The sequence below is a fragment of the Salvia splendens genome, chromosome 7 (assembly GCF_004379255.2).
Source record: "Salvia splendens isolate huo1 chromosome 7, SspV2, whole genome shotgun sequence".
Lineage (NCBI taxonomy): Eukaryota > Viridiplantae > Streptophyta > Magnoliopsida > Lamiales > Lamiaceae > Salvia > Salvia splendens.
In genome coordinates this window covers 25,662,424-25,678,507 of record NC_056038.1, presented here as the reverse complement: position 1 = coordinate 25,678,507, position 16,084 = coordinate 25,662,424, and the positions used below count along the sequence as shown (strand labels likewise).

General features: G+C 35.2%; 2 protein-coding genes across 4 annotated transcripts; both read right to left on the bottom strand.

Moving 5' to 3' along the window:
* Positions 1–1,158: 1,158 nt before the first annotated feature.
* On the bottom strand, positions 1,159–2,682 carry LOC121810625 (zinc finger BED domain-containing protein RICESLEEPER 2-like). Its single transcript, XM_042211384.1, has 3 exons — positions 1,684–2,682; positions 1,442–1,595; positions 1,159–1,217 (listed from the first exon to the last, which is right to left on the bottom strand). The coding sequence occupies exons 1-3, from the start codon at positions 2,680–2,682 to the stop codon at positions 1,159–1,161; spliced, it is 1,212 nt and encodes a 403-aa protein (XP_042067318.1).
* A 2,049-nt stretch (positions 2,683–4,731) lies between these two features.
* LOC121741338 (putative GTP diphosphokinase RSH1, chloroplastic) lies at positions 4,732–12,319 on the bottom strand. Of its 3 annotated transcripts, none has more exons than XM_042134062.1 (24): positions 12,017–12,319; positions 11,511–11,689; positions 11,011–11,175; positions 10,399–10,464; positions 10,161–10,253; positions 9,901–10,032; positions 9,618–9,719; positions 9,461–9,538; positions 9,316–9,387; positions 8,372–8,479; positions 8,097–8,194; positions 7,813–7,873; positions 7,673–7,735; positions 7,516–7,572; positions 7,328–7,429; positions 7,013–7,171; positions 6,767–6,898; positions 6,608–6,694; positions 6,435–6,506; positions 6,100–6,186; positions 5,572–5,971; positions 5,360–5,421; positions 5,183–5,251; positions 4,732–5,108 (listed from the first exon to the last, which is right to left on the bottom strand). In XM_042134062.1, the coding sequence occupies exons 1-24, from the start codon at positions 12,039–12,041 to the stop codon at positions 5,004–5,006; spliced, it is 2,574 nt and encodes an 857-aa protein (XP_041989996.1). In that variant the 5' UTR covers positions 12,042–12,319; the 3' UTR covers positions 4,732–5,003. The 3 variants fall into 3 exon arrangements, with proteins under 3 accessions (XP_041989996.1, XP_041989994.1, XP_041989995.1); XM_042134060.1 differs by having other exon boundaries at positions 5,572–6,031; positions 12,017–12,318; XM_042134061.1 differs by having other exon boundaries at positions 5,572–6,028; positions 12,017–12,318.
* Positions 12,320–16,084: the final 3,765 nt, after the last annotated feature.

The following is a 16,084-nucleotide window of genomic DNA, read 5'->3' as shown; positions in this document are numbered from 1 at the left end:
AAATAATCAATGAAATTGTCCAATTCGGAGTCAACCAAATAGAACAGTAGAAATTTTATCGGGTTTTCGGGCCAGCCCATCGGGTTTTCGGGTCTGACCCTAACGGGTTACGGGTTAATCGGGTGCGGGCTAATCGGGTTGTAATTTTATCGGGCTAGAAATTTTCAACCCTAACCCTATAAATTTGGCGGGTTATTCGGGTCAGCCCACGGGTTGCGGGCTGCATTGACATCCCTAACTAAAACTATGGCTGAGAAGGATTTGGTTAGCCTACAAACCAGTGAGTTAAGCAATTAATATTATTGAATTTAAAATTTTATCATGTCCCATGATCGTTTTGATATGCCATGGGCTAGACTAATAAGCATGTTTTGAGTCGAACAGTTTTTTTTATTCGGTAAATTCTATACTCACTTTAACCCATTAGGTGAAGAAGTAATTTTATGGTATTAGTCTTTACTTATTCGTTAAATGCTTTGCATATACTTCCTCCCCTTCTACCTTAATGGCGACATTTCATTTTCTGCATTTAAAGTGAAAGAAAAAATAAAACAAGAGAGAAAATTATATTTACACTCAACGTTGCCCACTTGCAATCTTATTTTTGTGCTAAACAAAAATACTACCGCATTTATAAACTCTCCTTCCACTTGTCAAGATCGTGATTTTCCTCAAAAAGAAATTGGAGATTTTGCGTCAATTTATGACTTGATGGTTTAATTAGGGATGTCAATCTGGCCAGCCCTATTCGGGTTTAGGGTTTATCGGATGCGGGCTTATTGAGCTCAGATTTTATCGGGTTCTAAATTTTCAGCCCTAACCCTAAACCTTCGGGTTTCGGGCTAGCCCAACGGGCTAATTAAATTTAAAGCAAATAATTAACTATAACACTAATTTAAATTTTAAGAATTCTATATCTATATTTTATAATCAATTATTATATATATTATATATATATATATATAGAAATAAGATACGAAGTCAGTTTATATGAAAAAAGTAACATTTAAAATCCAAAATATTTATGATAAAACTCCAAGATTACATAACATAAAATTAAAGATAAATTGTTCAACTACAAACTCTTAAAGAGTCCATAATTCACAAATAAGTCTAAAACTTAAGTATCTGAATTTCATTCTTCCAAGTCGATAATTTTTATGCTTTGCCTTGATCATGTGCTTCCTCCTCCTCATCTTCGGAATCTTCATCTTCTACTGAAAGAATTACAATATTAAAATAAAATATAGTTTTATTTTTTTAATTTTATAACAAAAGTAAAATCTTACCATTAGAATATCCATGCAACCAATTATGCGTGCAATAAGAGCTTGGACTTTTTCAGAAAGAAGTCTATTTCTATATTTGTTTAGGATATGTGCTCCAACGCTAAAGGGAGATTCAGATGCTACCGTTGTTATAGAAATAATAAGCACATCACACGCCATCCTAGCAAGTTCTGCGCAATTGGATGAATGATCCTTCCAATACTTAAGCAAATCAAGTTTAGCATTTTCATCCATCATCATGTCTTCCAAATATACATCCAATGCTGACTTTGCTTCCGAAGTTGCACCTCTGTAACTCCTATATGCCTATAACAATATTATCAAAATGTAAATGATACTAAATGAAATTAATATAAATATAAATTAAACAAATATTTATAAAAAAAATACTTACAGCAAACACATTAGGATTCATTTTCAATTTTCCCACTTCTTGTCTTCTTACTCCTTCCATGAATTTAGATTCTCCAACTTTAGAATTACAATTTCCACTAGGTTGAGAAACTTTAGACAAAGATGCATCATCACCTTTTTTCTTGTACTCATAGTATAGAATATACAATTTCGTCTTCAACCTATTGACTTTGTCATCACTTGAAAGAGGATCAAGTGTTGAGTAACAATACTCCACAAGTTTCAGCTTCATTCTTGGATCAAACACGGCCCCCATGGAAAGAAAATCACTATACTCTTCCCAATATTTCTCAAACTTTGATTGCATCTTAAGACACATAGACTTTACCACTTCATCATGACTTCTAGAATTCTTCTCCAACAAACGTGCAATATTCCACACTTCCATAAAGTACAAGTTGGAAGTAGGATAGGATGAACCAGAAATTAAAGTAGTAATATCATAAAATGGCTCCAAGAATTCACACATCACTTTTCCTCTTTCCCACTCGTCTTCTGTCGGACAATGCTTATAAGTTAAATCATCACATTCAAGCATAGAGAAAGTCCGTTGATATTTAATTCCACTAGCAAGCATCAAATATGTGGAATTCCAACGTGTAGGCGCATCCAAACACAATGAAGTAGTAAATTCAATATCAACTTTTCTTGCACATTCCTTAAACTTGATCATTCTAGCTTCTGATGCTTTAACATATTTGATACTCGCTCTAACTTTATCTAAAGCATCACTAGCTACTTTCAACCCTTCTTGTACAATAAGATTCAAAGTATGTGCACAACATCTCACATGAAAATATTCTCCACTGCACAATAATGAGTTTTGCAACTGAAGTCGTGTTTTCAATAATTTCACCATGGCATTATTAGCCGCAGCATTATCCAAAGTCAAAGGAAAGATTTTCCTATCTATCTTCCAATCCATCAAGATATCAGAAATTTTTTGAGCTAATCCAGGTGCAGAATGTGGAGGAGGCATAGAACAAAATGCAAGTATTTTGCTATTTAGTTTACATTCTTCATCCACAAAATGTGCAGTCAAACAAATGTATCATGAATTAGTACAAGCAGTCCAAAGATCACTAGTCAAGCACAACATTCCAGGAACACTATTCAATCTTATCTTTAATTTTTTTTCCTTTTCATATTCATACATTTTCATCACATCCGAGGCATGAGTGTTTCTAGAGATAAATGTTATGTTCGGGTTCAAATACTTCAAAAAAAACCTCTCATTGCACTATATTCAACCCACTTCAAGGGAAGATTATGTGTAACTGATACCTTAATCATCCAATCCCGACATGTTTTTGGATCTATTACATTATCCTTAACCCTGAACTTCCCATCGTGATTAAGAAACATAGCACTCAAATCATCGAAATTCGCTTTCTTCTTACAAACCAACATATGACGACTAAAAGTGGATGTTCCATTTTTCGTACCTTCATATTTCCATCTTAGAAGACAGTGATTGCACTTGACATTTTTTTCCATTTTTGTCGGGTTCTTCAACCGTAAAGTTATTCCAAACTTCAAAAGTTTTTTGTCTCTTCTTGGAGTTGGAACTATTTGAATCTCCGTATTAATTGTTGGAGAAGAATCTTCCATCCTTAGCAATTATAAATATGCAACATAAAAATATAATTAGCTTAAATTAATCACTAATCAAGTAATAATATAGAATCAATTCACCACATATATTTAGCACAAAACTATAACGTAATTAATAACTATACATTAACTAAAATGTCCAAAATATCATAAAGATGCAGTCAGTAACATATGTTAGTAATAAAGTAACTACTGACATATATTAACAAAAAAAGGTTAGTTATTGACTATTTAAATTCCTTTTATGTCTAAATAGCATAAAACTGAAATAATGCCTAAGCAAATAATATATATAAGCCGTCTCATGATTCCCATATTAATTTTGTTCTCCAGTAGGCGATAGCTAAAAAATCTAAAATACTCCCATATTATATACATATACACATAAATCAATAAATCATAATGTATATACTATATAAGCCATCTCATGATTCTCATTTGCAGTAACTAAAAACCAAATACATTATGTTACATACACAGATTACAGATACATCCATTATCCATATACACATTATATTATGCAAATAAATTGATAGTACATCTTATTCTTAGTGACATATTACACACACGATGTTGACAACATAGCACAAAAAGTAATTTTTTAATTTTAAACAATCCATACACTGGTACATATGTTGAATGATACACCTACTGACCTACACGCATAACAAATAGAGAAAGAGAGGGGAAGAGAGAGAAAGCACCTGCTAAAGAGTAACAAATTGAGCCACCAAATTGTGAATTCGACGGTGAAGAGTGGAAGGGAATAGTAAATACTGAATAATGTGTGAAAGTGAAACAATATAGAAACGGTGATTTAAATACTAATCAATTGGAATTCGACGGTGAAGAGTGGAAGGGAATAGTAAATACTGAATAATGTGTGAAAGTGAAACAATATAGAAACGGTGATTTAAATACTAATCAATTGGAAGTAGAAGAGTCATCAACCGAAAGTGGAAGAGTCAGAAGATCATTAAAATTTAAAACTCACACATTTAATTTTTAGGGTTTTTATGCATAGCCCGATGGGCTGACCCGCCTAGCCCGGCAGACTGATCGGGCTAGCCTGATTAGCCTGATTTCCTATCGATTTATAGATTTTCGGTCCTAACCCTGTAAATTTACCGGTCTATTCGGGCTAGCCCATCATCGAGTTCGGGCTAAATTGACATCCCTAGGTTTAATAAATGAGACTGACTTGAATATATATAGCATTGAGAAAGATGTTGAGTTGCAGGGACGTAAGTTAGGCGATATGAAGTCATAAAAAAGTAAGACCTGCAACTCACATCAGCTTGTTTTTAAGACAGATATTATTTGATCTTGTCAACAGCAAGAAGCAGAAAGCTCGTTTGAACTTCACTGCCTCAACTGTCTTGGTGAGGTTGGTGCAACTGTGCAAGCATCATGATTAAATAAAATACGAGATTGAAACATTATAAATGGATCGAGGAATCCCGCGCATACATACAAGCACCAAAAACATTCATTTCACACTCTGCTCATCTCATCGACCGATCCCTACTGTATTTTCACTACTATACTAACTCTCTTCTTTCTATATACAGATTTCCCTACCATTATACCCTTGGCTTTCAAAAGAATTCCACAACTAGAAGCTGAATAATCCCAAATCCACCCGGCAAAACTCATTTTTATCAGTGTCAGCTGAGTGAACTATATTTAACACTCTAGGATCTGGCAATTCTCCGATGAGCTCAGCCAGCTGCAACCGGTTGACCACCCCAAAACACCAAGGATTAGATCCACCTTCGAGCAAGTATTGGTCTGGGACGAGGAAAAATATGCAAGTGTTAGTTTAGGATCAAGTGAGGGGGTTATATAGATTTTGGGATGCGTACCAAATCATCCATGCTGGCTTCGACCTGAAACAACATGACACCCATTCCCTTCCTTCGATCAATTTCAGCCTGCCAATTGTGTATAACATCATATATAACATGTCAGAAGAGACGGATTTTGTAAACGATAGGAAATAGTTAAGGAGTTGGACGAGTTATTGTTAAATCTAAACTCACAGCACATGAACATAAAGTAATTCCTGCAGCTGCAAGTGCTGATGTGACATCTGCCATCATCCCTGAGTACATCAGAATTCGAGCAAAACAAATAAGAACAATCGCTTAATTTGTTTAGCGGTGAGTGCATGAAAGCTATTCAGAAAATCATTATTGCAGACAGAGGTGGTTAACGAGAAAAGACTAGTGGCATAACCAACCATTGAAATTACCTTTACGGTCTATGCACACTATGGACAGCCACTGGATAGAGTTACCCTCGAGGTTGTGCCAAGACATAATCTTGCTAGCTTGCCATACCTCTAGTCCCAGTAACACTTCTCTGTACAAAGGAATATTGGCAAGAATCATCTTAGCAACACCATTTCCTTGAGATAGCACCTCCCCTTCGGCCTTCAAACTCACATGCTGCATATTCTTGTTGTGCTTCCCATTAACAGTTGGAACTTGAATCTTCCCCTTGTCAAATTGGAATATATCTTCACTGCTTGCTTTTGAATATGCTATTTGCATGACATTCCTCAATAATTTCTGCCACGTATGTTTAGCCCCCTCAGAGTAATTTACTACTGGTTCCTCTTTGCTTTCCTCTTGAGATTCAGCAATAAATTCCTCCACAGAATCAGCAGTTATTTCAGTTGCTGATAGTGCAGCTTGTTCCCTCAGAAACTGCTATAGGGGATATATAATCAGGCAGAACATTATAATTAAAAATAAGAGTAGCTCCAAAAGTAACCTACTTTCATTATCTTATGTCGAGCACTTCGTGTTTTTGCATATTGAAGCCACTGCTTGTGTCTCTGAAAGACAGATTTATTTGAGAGCCCCTGAAATGAAACTCCAATGAATATGCAAGATAGAGCTCGTACTATATCCTATATTCCCATTGTGGATAATGCAATAATATAAGGTGGTTCCAGAATGAGAATGAAAAGCGGCTGCTAGGGACAGGCACAACACACAACTTAACGAGACAAATAATATGCATTGAAATGATGTGCATGATATCATGCGGTGACATTGAATAGGGGAAGTATAGGCAGATATAGATAGAAGTGTGAACAAATGAACTGACATTATAAGTTATGATCTCCACTACTTCAGCATTCACAAGCATATGTGTCGGGGAGACAAGATTGCCATTAACCTGGAAATAGAGAACTTCTGACAGTGAGAGGGACTAAAGAGGAGTCTCAAATTGATAAGTGAAATTTCCATGCAGCACAGAATCAGCAATACAAAAAATACCTTTGCAGCAACCATTTTGTTTCCAATTTCAGTGTGGATCATATACGCATAATCAATCACTGTTGCCCCTTTAGGCAGATTCTTAATCTGTTGACAGAAAACTTTATAAGCACTAATAATAGAGTATATTACAGCAGACGCAAATTATAATATTCTTGCCTCTCCCCTGGGTGTAAATACAAAGACACGACTGCCGAGAAGATCCCTAGTGACCGTGTCAACAAACTCCCTAGAGCTCATATTTCCAACAAATTCCTCCTGCCACTCCCTGATTGCATTTAGCCAGCTTATCTATGAGGAAAATAAAAATCAATTGTTCATATAATTAGTGACTTAATCAAAGATGCTAACCGGGAAATTCCTTTATGGATTGACATGTGAGAAACTAAAAGTAATGTACTATACCCTCAGAGCAATATTAGCATTGTTAAGGCAGACTGCTTTCCCTTTGGACGTTCTACCACTCGGCATAGCGTGTCCAACCAATCCATTCACAAAAACTTTGCCACTGTAATGTGCAGCAATGCCTCTTTCAGCAATCAAATCCATCTCTTCTGTCCTAATCTGCCAACCAAAATTAAGATCAATATTAACAAATATCAGCAGATACATATACAATGCTAGTCATTGGCATGTATAAATTTTGTATAAAGCTTTGTGCTTCAAGAGAGAGCATGAGGAAAGTGATGACAAATATATCAACAGCACATTTAGTCAAACCTGAACTTCCAGCCTGAACATGCTTTCATAAAGAAAGGGAATCACGGTAGTGTGAAGACTCTGATAGCCATTAGGCTTCGGAGTGGCAATATAATCCTTCATCTGTTATAAAAGGAGAGATTAAGGACATATCCATCTGAAATATAACTAAACACTAAGTTCTTTAGTAGCAGTTTGATATTTCATACAGCTCGAGGGATGGGTGACCAAATCCCATGGACGAGTCCAAGCACATGGTAGCATATCTGTAGCATATATGAAGTCAGTAAAAAAAAGTTAATTCAATATAGATAGAAGAATATTAATTCAACAGAGTCATAGAAAGAAGAATCTAAATAACCTCACCTGCTGTGCATTACACAAGGGCCCAATTCCTACGCATGGCTTTGGTTTTATAATAATTCGAAGCTGGAGTTCAAGAAACTTACATGTAAGAAACAGTAGTGCATTACAAATTAGAAGGTGATAAATTCAAAACCATATACCTGAGCGATCTGATTAAATTCGTTTATTGAGCTTTTAGATTTTAGAACGGCTTTATAAATGCTGCATATCAGAGAGAATTTAGGACAAAGTAAGACATCTCAACTGCCACATTAATTTCCTTTTAATTGGTAGGATCAAAAAGTAATTTGTAACTGCCCAGATTTCATATAATAGATGGGACTGACTATTTTGAACATTTATTATACAGAAATATGAGAAGTAGTTACTAACTATATAGCCAAGTGTTGAATCCAATATGAACACAAAAAAATCTATATATTACCTGTAGGGTTCCTTGCACACAGGCCGAACCTCAGTTTTCACAGTCAGAAGGTCCAAGAATTGATCATCTTCAATCCTTTTCATCAAAATTTGGTTTGCCTAATGGAATGAGGAAAAATCATGAGTAGGTAACAAACTAATTCTGAAAAAGGCATATTAGTACAAAACATTGTTGGATCAGTGCAAAAGAGATCGTTGCAGCACAGCATAGCGAGCTTGTGCTAAATGACAAACTTATGAGCTAAAAAAGTCCCAGCCGAATCACAGTATAAGCACCTCTTTGAGATGTTTTTCATGTTCTCTATAAAGTTCGGCAACTCTTCTTTTGACCTTTGGATTATCTTCAGGGTTTGTGTACATAAATGCCAGATTTTCAAGTTCGGACTGTAAGAAGGAAACCGAAAATAAGTAAAAAAATCCAGACAAAAAACCGTGGAGAGAATTACGTGTGATCAACACAGAAACAGAACTTTCCACAACAATGACAAGTTATGCATAAAAAGCAAAGAATTACTAGTATTGAGGAATTGGATCAAAGGATGGAGAGAAGTAATAACAGAATCAAACAAGAGGGAGAAGGTCGACGATGTAGCAAGAACAATCGTTCTGAATGGTTATCGAGTGATGAAATATAACTGCATTCACTTTTGCTCCAATAATGACTTATTGTCAAATCACTCAATCATGCCTATGCTACTATAAACATTCAAACAAAAATGGTGTAAATTATCGGGCAACAATCAAGTACTTGTGCATCTTATACAGAGTCCCGCTGGTGCAAAACATTGGATGCTTAAATAAGAACGGACTCCTAAAAATAAATATGTGAAAATAAAGTCCTTGCATGCACTTGGGCACTTTTATGAACAAGCTTTACTTTTTTCGACCTTCAAGTATTAAAGTGCAAATTGATAGGTTCATGAATAAAAGGTTGACCTTCCGGGAGCAGACATCTTAGCAATAGAAAACTCAGTAATCACCAAAATACATACTTAACTGGAATAATGATCAAGCAAATTAAATTATATCGGCCATATTAAATTCAAATATTAAAAAAAAATTAGAAGTCAACCAGTCAACCTACTCAATTATGGTTGAAATAGCAAATGGGAATTTTAATTTGTTATCGAACATAAAATTACATACATGAATGTATACACAAAAATACATTGAACATGTATGATGATGCTATATAGCCAAAAGAGGGGCACATTACTTACCTTTATCTGGTAAATTCCAAGCAGTTTTGCCAGAGGAGCAAAAACCTGCAGTGTTTCCATAGCAATACTCGACTGCAGATAATACTCGATATCAAAAAATTAGATCAAATGCAATTTGGCTGAAACATAACTGAACCATACAAACCTGCTTATGTGGAGGCATGTGTGCAAGAGTCCGCATGTTGTGCAATCTGTCAGCCAATTTGACAATTATAACACGGACCTGATACACCACTACTTTGATCAAAAAATGCGATAATGAATATAATCACTATACATGTTCTCATAAATCCATAATTTACCTCTTCAGTCATGGCCAGAAACATCTGACGGAGGTCATCTGCTTTCACATCTTGAACAGGAAGGTTCTCATTCTTTGACTTGAGTTTCCCAAGTTTAGATACCTGGAACATCAATAACTCACAAGTAAGAAATGCTTGATAATTGCTGCCAATATAAAACAGAACTTAGTTAGACAAATTCACATTACTTTTTTGTCCCCTGCCATAATAAAGTGACATAATTGGCAAAGACTCTTTCTGAAAGGAAAGTAAAGAATGATAAAATCATATTGCACATAGCTACCTTTGTTTCCCCTTCAACAATGTGGCGAACAGTTGCACCGAATTCTTTCTCTATACTTTCAAAAGTAACGACAACTGTGTCTTCCACTGTATCATGTAAAAGACCAGCAGCAATAGACTCCCAGTCCAGTTCCTGGAATAACAATTGCAAGTCAGAGATATATTCCACTCAGAGAAACTCTTAAAATCTGAAATAACCCCAAAAAATATTTAAATCATTAAATCAACAAGACTAAGAATAAAATATTTAACACGACTCACTAGTTCACCAAGAATTTGAGCAACTGCAACCGGATGTATAATAAAGGGCTCCCCGCTGCGCCTTCTTTGACCATCATGTGCCTCAAAAGCTAACTATAAAACAAGATAAATACAAAAAAGAGGGCCAGGGAAAAGAAAAGGCCCGCAGATAAGTCAAGGGGTATATTGAAATAAAATCAAACGGAATGCAGGCCTATGGAGAACAAAAATAACTTGAGAATATTTGATGGAAACTTACATTCAGGGCCTTGTGAACTAAATCCAATTCCTTTGGGGATAGATATGAGATGCTAGGTTTAAGATCCTGAAAATAATCAGAACTCCATATTGTGAGTAAACTTAGAATGCTTAGCTATACGACTTCATTTACATTCAACAAATCCTCCAAGCCTAAACATCTGTAAGAGGTCATAATGGGGAGACAATGAAAGCTCATCTTTTTCTTCCTACTGCTCCATGTTTTGTTAATAATCTATGGCGATTTAGCTCATTATAGATTTTAGAATAATTTCTCGATTATACTGTTATACATTATGTTGTCATGCTCCAACAACAACATTGTAGCTAAGTGGCATTCTCCACCTTTATAAGGTTGAGAGACCAAAGATCAATCCCAGTAAGCCACCCACTACCAACTCCCAAAAGAAGAAGAAAAGTTCTGCCAGAGAAGCGTTTATAGAAGTTGTACTTGCAGATAATATAAACTGCAAGCCATATTTCCATCTATAGTATCTCTGCGTCGTATATTTATTATGATCAATAAAGTTGAATATCACCTGCTCTACTAATAAATGAATTCTTCAAATTACAATAATTAGCTTAAAGACAAAAACTATTTTATTCCAGTTACCTCCCATAAGCTGTCCGGAGAAACCTCGCAATGTTCTGAAGAAGAATAAGAAGATGGAGAACAATATAACTTCCATTTGTTGCAAATAGAATGTCCGGTACTTGCTTTCACAAGACCAGAGGTCTCATAAAAGCAATATTCTCCCCAATTATGAACTTCACATCTCTGGCAAAAGAATAACGAGTAGATGTCCATTAGCAACTGATGATAGTTCATTCCTCTCTATGGGAGGAAAGTATAAAATAAAGTATCTATGAAAGAAGAGAACGTTATATTTTAATTGTTATAATTCTTTAATGGAACACATAATTATTGATCCCTAGTTCCGATAATTATAATCTACCCCAAAATTGACATGTGATAAAAACTGTTAGGTACTTTAAATCCCCCGGTACACTTTTGTGATGTTCGCCTAATTTAATGCATCCTAGCATTGCATATATGTAATCATGAATATCACAGAAAATAACATTATAGGAACAACCTCAAAATTTACTCACACGTCGGATACTATTTCTTCGCACAATTCTTCCAGACGGCTGAGGAGGGTGTGCAGTGCTTGCAAGAAATCCAGTCAGCACCCGCGGAGCTTTAGAAGCACACGATAACATGCTGCAATCAAATCGACCGGCCACGTCCCCATTCTGCAACTTGCATACATTCACACACTCGATAGAAACTGCCCAAAAAATCATCAAAAGCAGAATAACCACACAAGATCATTCAAAGAAACCAAATTCCAAACATATAATCCATAGTTCCAACAAACTCAACTACACCAATCAACTTAAAACTGAAAAATTAAGTGAAGAACTATATTTCCGCACATCGCCCTTTCCACTCAAATGAAACTATACCAAAACCTCCAATTAAAGCGGCAAACACATAGTATCTCATTACTAAACGAATTCCAAAAAAGTACAGAACAAACCATACCTAAGCGCAGTAAAATAACACCACCTTGAACGAAACCAGCAGAAAAATAACTGAATGATCGAGAAAATACCTGACATTGAAGAAGGCGACGCCATTTTTAATCCGAAGCATCGGCGAGGAAACTAGACACTAAAACAGAAACCACGAAAGCTGATTCCACAGCTAAACATAAAACTGAGCTATAATCTGCTCAAACAAAAAAAACTAAATTTCCTTTCCAAAAACCTAGAAAACTCTCCAATTTAAAACAGAGTTAGAGAAGATTTAGATGGAAATAAGGTAGTGAAGAAAATAGTGAGATAATCAACAAGTAAGAGAGGGATAAAATGGAGTTTTAGTGGAGGCCACACAAATGGAAATTGCGTATGTGTTTGTGTACTCCACAATTCTTTTTTCCCGGTTTATTTATTATTTTTATCTTTCTAATTCAGTATCTAAAATTTTAACGGCGCAAAACAATTCACCTTTCTCTGTCAAATTTTTCAGGGACGGTGACGGTGACGGTGAGGTGACTGAGCACTAACCCTCCTCTTCCCCTTCCCCTTCCCCTTCCCCTTCCCCTGTGTACGAAAAATCCAGAAAAAAAAACCTCTCAGTCCATGCCAATACTTTCACAAAAATAAATTCGCGCAATTTGAAGTTAAATTCACTTCACTTATCATCAAGGATATGAGGTCGTAACATACATATTCTTCAAAATAAAAGATTTTTATCTATTTCCCTTTTTTCTTACTAATATCACACCATGCAATACACGTCATTTATTATACACTAAAAATAGAAAATAAAATAAATTATTTATTAAAATTAGCTCATAAATATAGATTTAAATCTTTTTGGATATCCAATACAAAAAATGCAAATAAGCCTTAACAACATATAAAAATAAGAGTTGAGAGTGTATATATGGCAGTAAAATAATATAGTATTAATAGATTAAAGGGAAAAAAAACCATCAACCACAAAATCGAGTTTATGTTATTTCAAATTTGATCAAATCGAGTTTATGTTATTTCAGCTTTGATGGAAGGACAGAACAAAACCTAAAACCGAGATAGAATTCTGTCGTAAATAAAGTGAAGAATGTAATGAAAAATTACGTGGGAGAGTAGATTTATGACACCCAGATACCTATATATTTATAATGCAACAAAATCACTATGTAGCTATTCCAAAACCCTTTCACTTTCCTCTTCCAAAACACTTTTACTTCACCCCTTCCAAAACCCTTTCAATAGGCATCGGTCGGGTGTGAATCCGCGTCGGCAACGCCCAGAAGGCATCCGCCGCTCGGCTCTCCCCTTCCAATAGGTGCCGATTGGAGCCCCTATTGTGAGTGGGCCTAAGATTGAATCTCATAACTTAATCTTAGATTAATAATCATATGATAATTAGTTATAGTCAACCCCTCCAACTAAAATAATTTCACAATTTAATCTTAGATTTATTATCCCATATAGTCATGGCAACCGTACAACAACTTAGACCAAGTTATCGGTTGATGGAGGCCGACCTCCATGTCATTACACACTTAAAAAAAAAAATAGAATTGATGGCTCTCCCTCTTTCTTTAACCACGGTCACACGGAGGCCAACTCCAACCACTTGGTTGCCCATGTCATTTTATTCATTCAGCCAATGAGACTGTGTCAAATGGTATAATCTCATTGTATTTTTTAAAAAAGTTATATATCTTTCATATATACTATTCAAAATTATAAAAATTATACCAAAATTCTTAATTTTTCATCCTCTATAAATATAGACCACATTTACTATAGTTTTGTATAAAAAATGTCATCTTTTCACCTCATATAATCTTTCTTCTTTAGTAATAATTTCAAGTATTTTTATTTGTTTATTTTTATAATTTTATTTGTCATTTATTGTGCTTTTTATAAATTTTATTGTGCAATAGTAATATTTCAAGTAATAATATCATTATTAAAATGATAAAAATAAATATATAATGGTGTGGTTGGGTGGTCATTAATGATAAAACATCAAAAAATGTATGGTTGGGTTGAATATTGATAATGTGAAGGATAATAGAAATTAATTAAATATTAAAAAAAATTGGATAGTTGGATTGGGATTGAGTGGTTGCTGATAAACTTGTCTCATGCAAACAAAATGCTCATTCTTTCACCAAATTGTCAACACCGACTCGTTCAAGCCGAGGCTTTAATTCTTTTATTTCTAATTCAGAGTCTCACTTTCCTTAATATTTAACCGTGGAGGTCAAGCAAAATGAGGTAGTAAACTTCTTAGTCCTCTCATCTTGAAGTGATTGAAAATACTTTGTTCCACTATAAGACGACAACACTTGATAATCCAAACATTACGGCCCATTAAGTAAATATGATAGACAGCCATTCAGTAAATATAAATGGTTGTGGGTATTGTCCTCTTGCATAAGAGATAAGTAAAATGTAGTGTAGGGCTCATGAATTGTTGAAGAGATTGATACAATTAAGACCAGTTACAGTTGTGTAGTATGTCCTAAATATATTTAATTTCATTAGAATATAAAATAAATAAATAAAATAAGAATGAATAAATATTAAAATGTACTAAGATCCATAAATATTGTAAGAAAATATATGACTGAAACGCCAAGAGAGCGCGTGCTGAAAATGATAGAATATTGAATTGCAGACTAGTCAAGCATACTGACTAGACCAAACTGGTCAGGCAGATTCACTAGACCTATCTACGTGTCGTCAGACGCGGCAATCCAAGGCTGCATTTCCAAAACCCTAACTCACAAATACTATTAATAGTATAGGGAAGTAAGATCGAATCCCACAAGGATGGAGGCGAAAAGCATGTGTTCGGGGACATTTTGGGAGGTTTTTGGCTGTTGCCACACAAATAAGTGGGTTAAGAATCTACTTGACTTGGCGGATAAAACAGGAACTCTACCTAACAGATCAACTAGACAGGCTACGCACGGAAATATGCATGAAAGACTAAGCATGAAACAAACATTCAAATCTGAAATAAAGCAACCGGGAGCACCTGCAACCAACAACAACTCATCTAGAAATTTCCTAAAATAGGCAGACAAGTAAGAAAAGTAAGTGGGGACCATTTTCCTAAACTGGTTAGGCTGACAGAAAAGCTGTAAAAGCAAAAGCATAAAGCAGACTTGCAGATCTGAACATTAACTACCTCCTACTTCATCTTCTTCATGTAACTAAACAAAAACAAAGTAAAACAGAGCATTGAGACACCATTGATGCTGGAAAACAGAGCATGCTTCAACGAAATGCAACAAAATTTAAACTAAGAACTACTGGATCTACGCTAACTGGTTACCAGAACGATGAACGAACAGAAACAAGCCAATAATCATGCAGTTCCAGAACAGAGCAAAACTAAATCTAAAAGATGAACACTAACTACATGGATCTACGAAATCAAATGCTAACAGCATGGATCTATGAAATCAAATACAAATAAACTAGATCTAAGAGATTCTAACACTACCAATTGCGAAAAGCATCAACACAAATAAAGCCTAACATCTCAAGATCTAACTACCAATTGCGAAAAGCATCCAACAAAACACAAATAAAGCTCAACTCCACCAGAATCTAACAAAAAAAACTCCACGTGAACTTCCATAACTTCAAATAAAACAATCTAAAACTTCCAAGAGACAAGATTCACACCAACAACGAAATACTACTAATTCTTGAGCTAAGATGTTCAAAACCACGGAAAACGCTTAAAAAACAAAACTAAGCAATTCAAACAGGATGTAAGATTGTATCTTCACTCCATAGAGCGGTGAACACGATTTCAGAACTAAGACGGTCGGAATTAAGGATTTTCCCTCTGGCTAGAGCACGAGAGCTAGAACTGAAGTTGGAGTGGATTTGGCAGCTAAGAACTATATCTAATAACTACTGTGTGTAGAATGGTGCTGCTCCAAAGGCTGCTTTCTTCCTTCAATGTTGGCTCCTTTTTCCTTTATATAGGGAGGCTTGAGGCCAATTCTCTAGGTATGTCTTCCATGATTTGACATTTGTACTCTTAAAATAATGGGGTCTTCGAATTCTCTCTCATTTATCCTACTCCTTGCACTGCCTGCCTCTTCTGATAATTCTCCTTGACCAATTAGGCGGCTTTT

Coding starts and splice junctions, on each gene's coding strand:
- LOC121810625 (XM_042211384.1), bottom strand. CDS start 2,682: ATGCCTCCTCCACATTCTGCACCTGGATTAGCTCAAAAAATTTCTGAT. Junction 1,596..1,683: donor TGAATCCTAATGTGTTTGCT/GTAAGTATTTTT, acceptor ATATTGTTATAG/GCATATAGGAGTTACAGAGG. Junction 1,218..1,441: donor AGAACTTGCTAGGATGGCGT/GTGATGTGCTTA, acceptor TAATTCTTTCAG/TAGAAGATGAAGATTCCGAA.
- LOC121741338 (XM_042134060.1), bottom strand. CDS start 12,041: ATGGCGTCGCCTTCTTCAATGTCAG. Junction 10,254..10,398: donor TAGTTCACAAGGCCCTGAAT/GTAAGTTTCCAT, acceptor CTTGTTTTATAG/TTAGCTTTTGAGGCACATGA. Junction 9,388..9,460: donor ACATGCCTCCACATAAGCAG/GTTTGTATGGTT, acceptor TATTATCTGCAG/TCGAGTATTGCTATGGAAAC.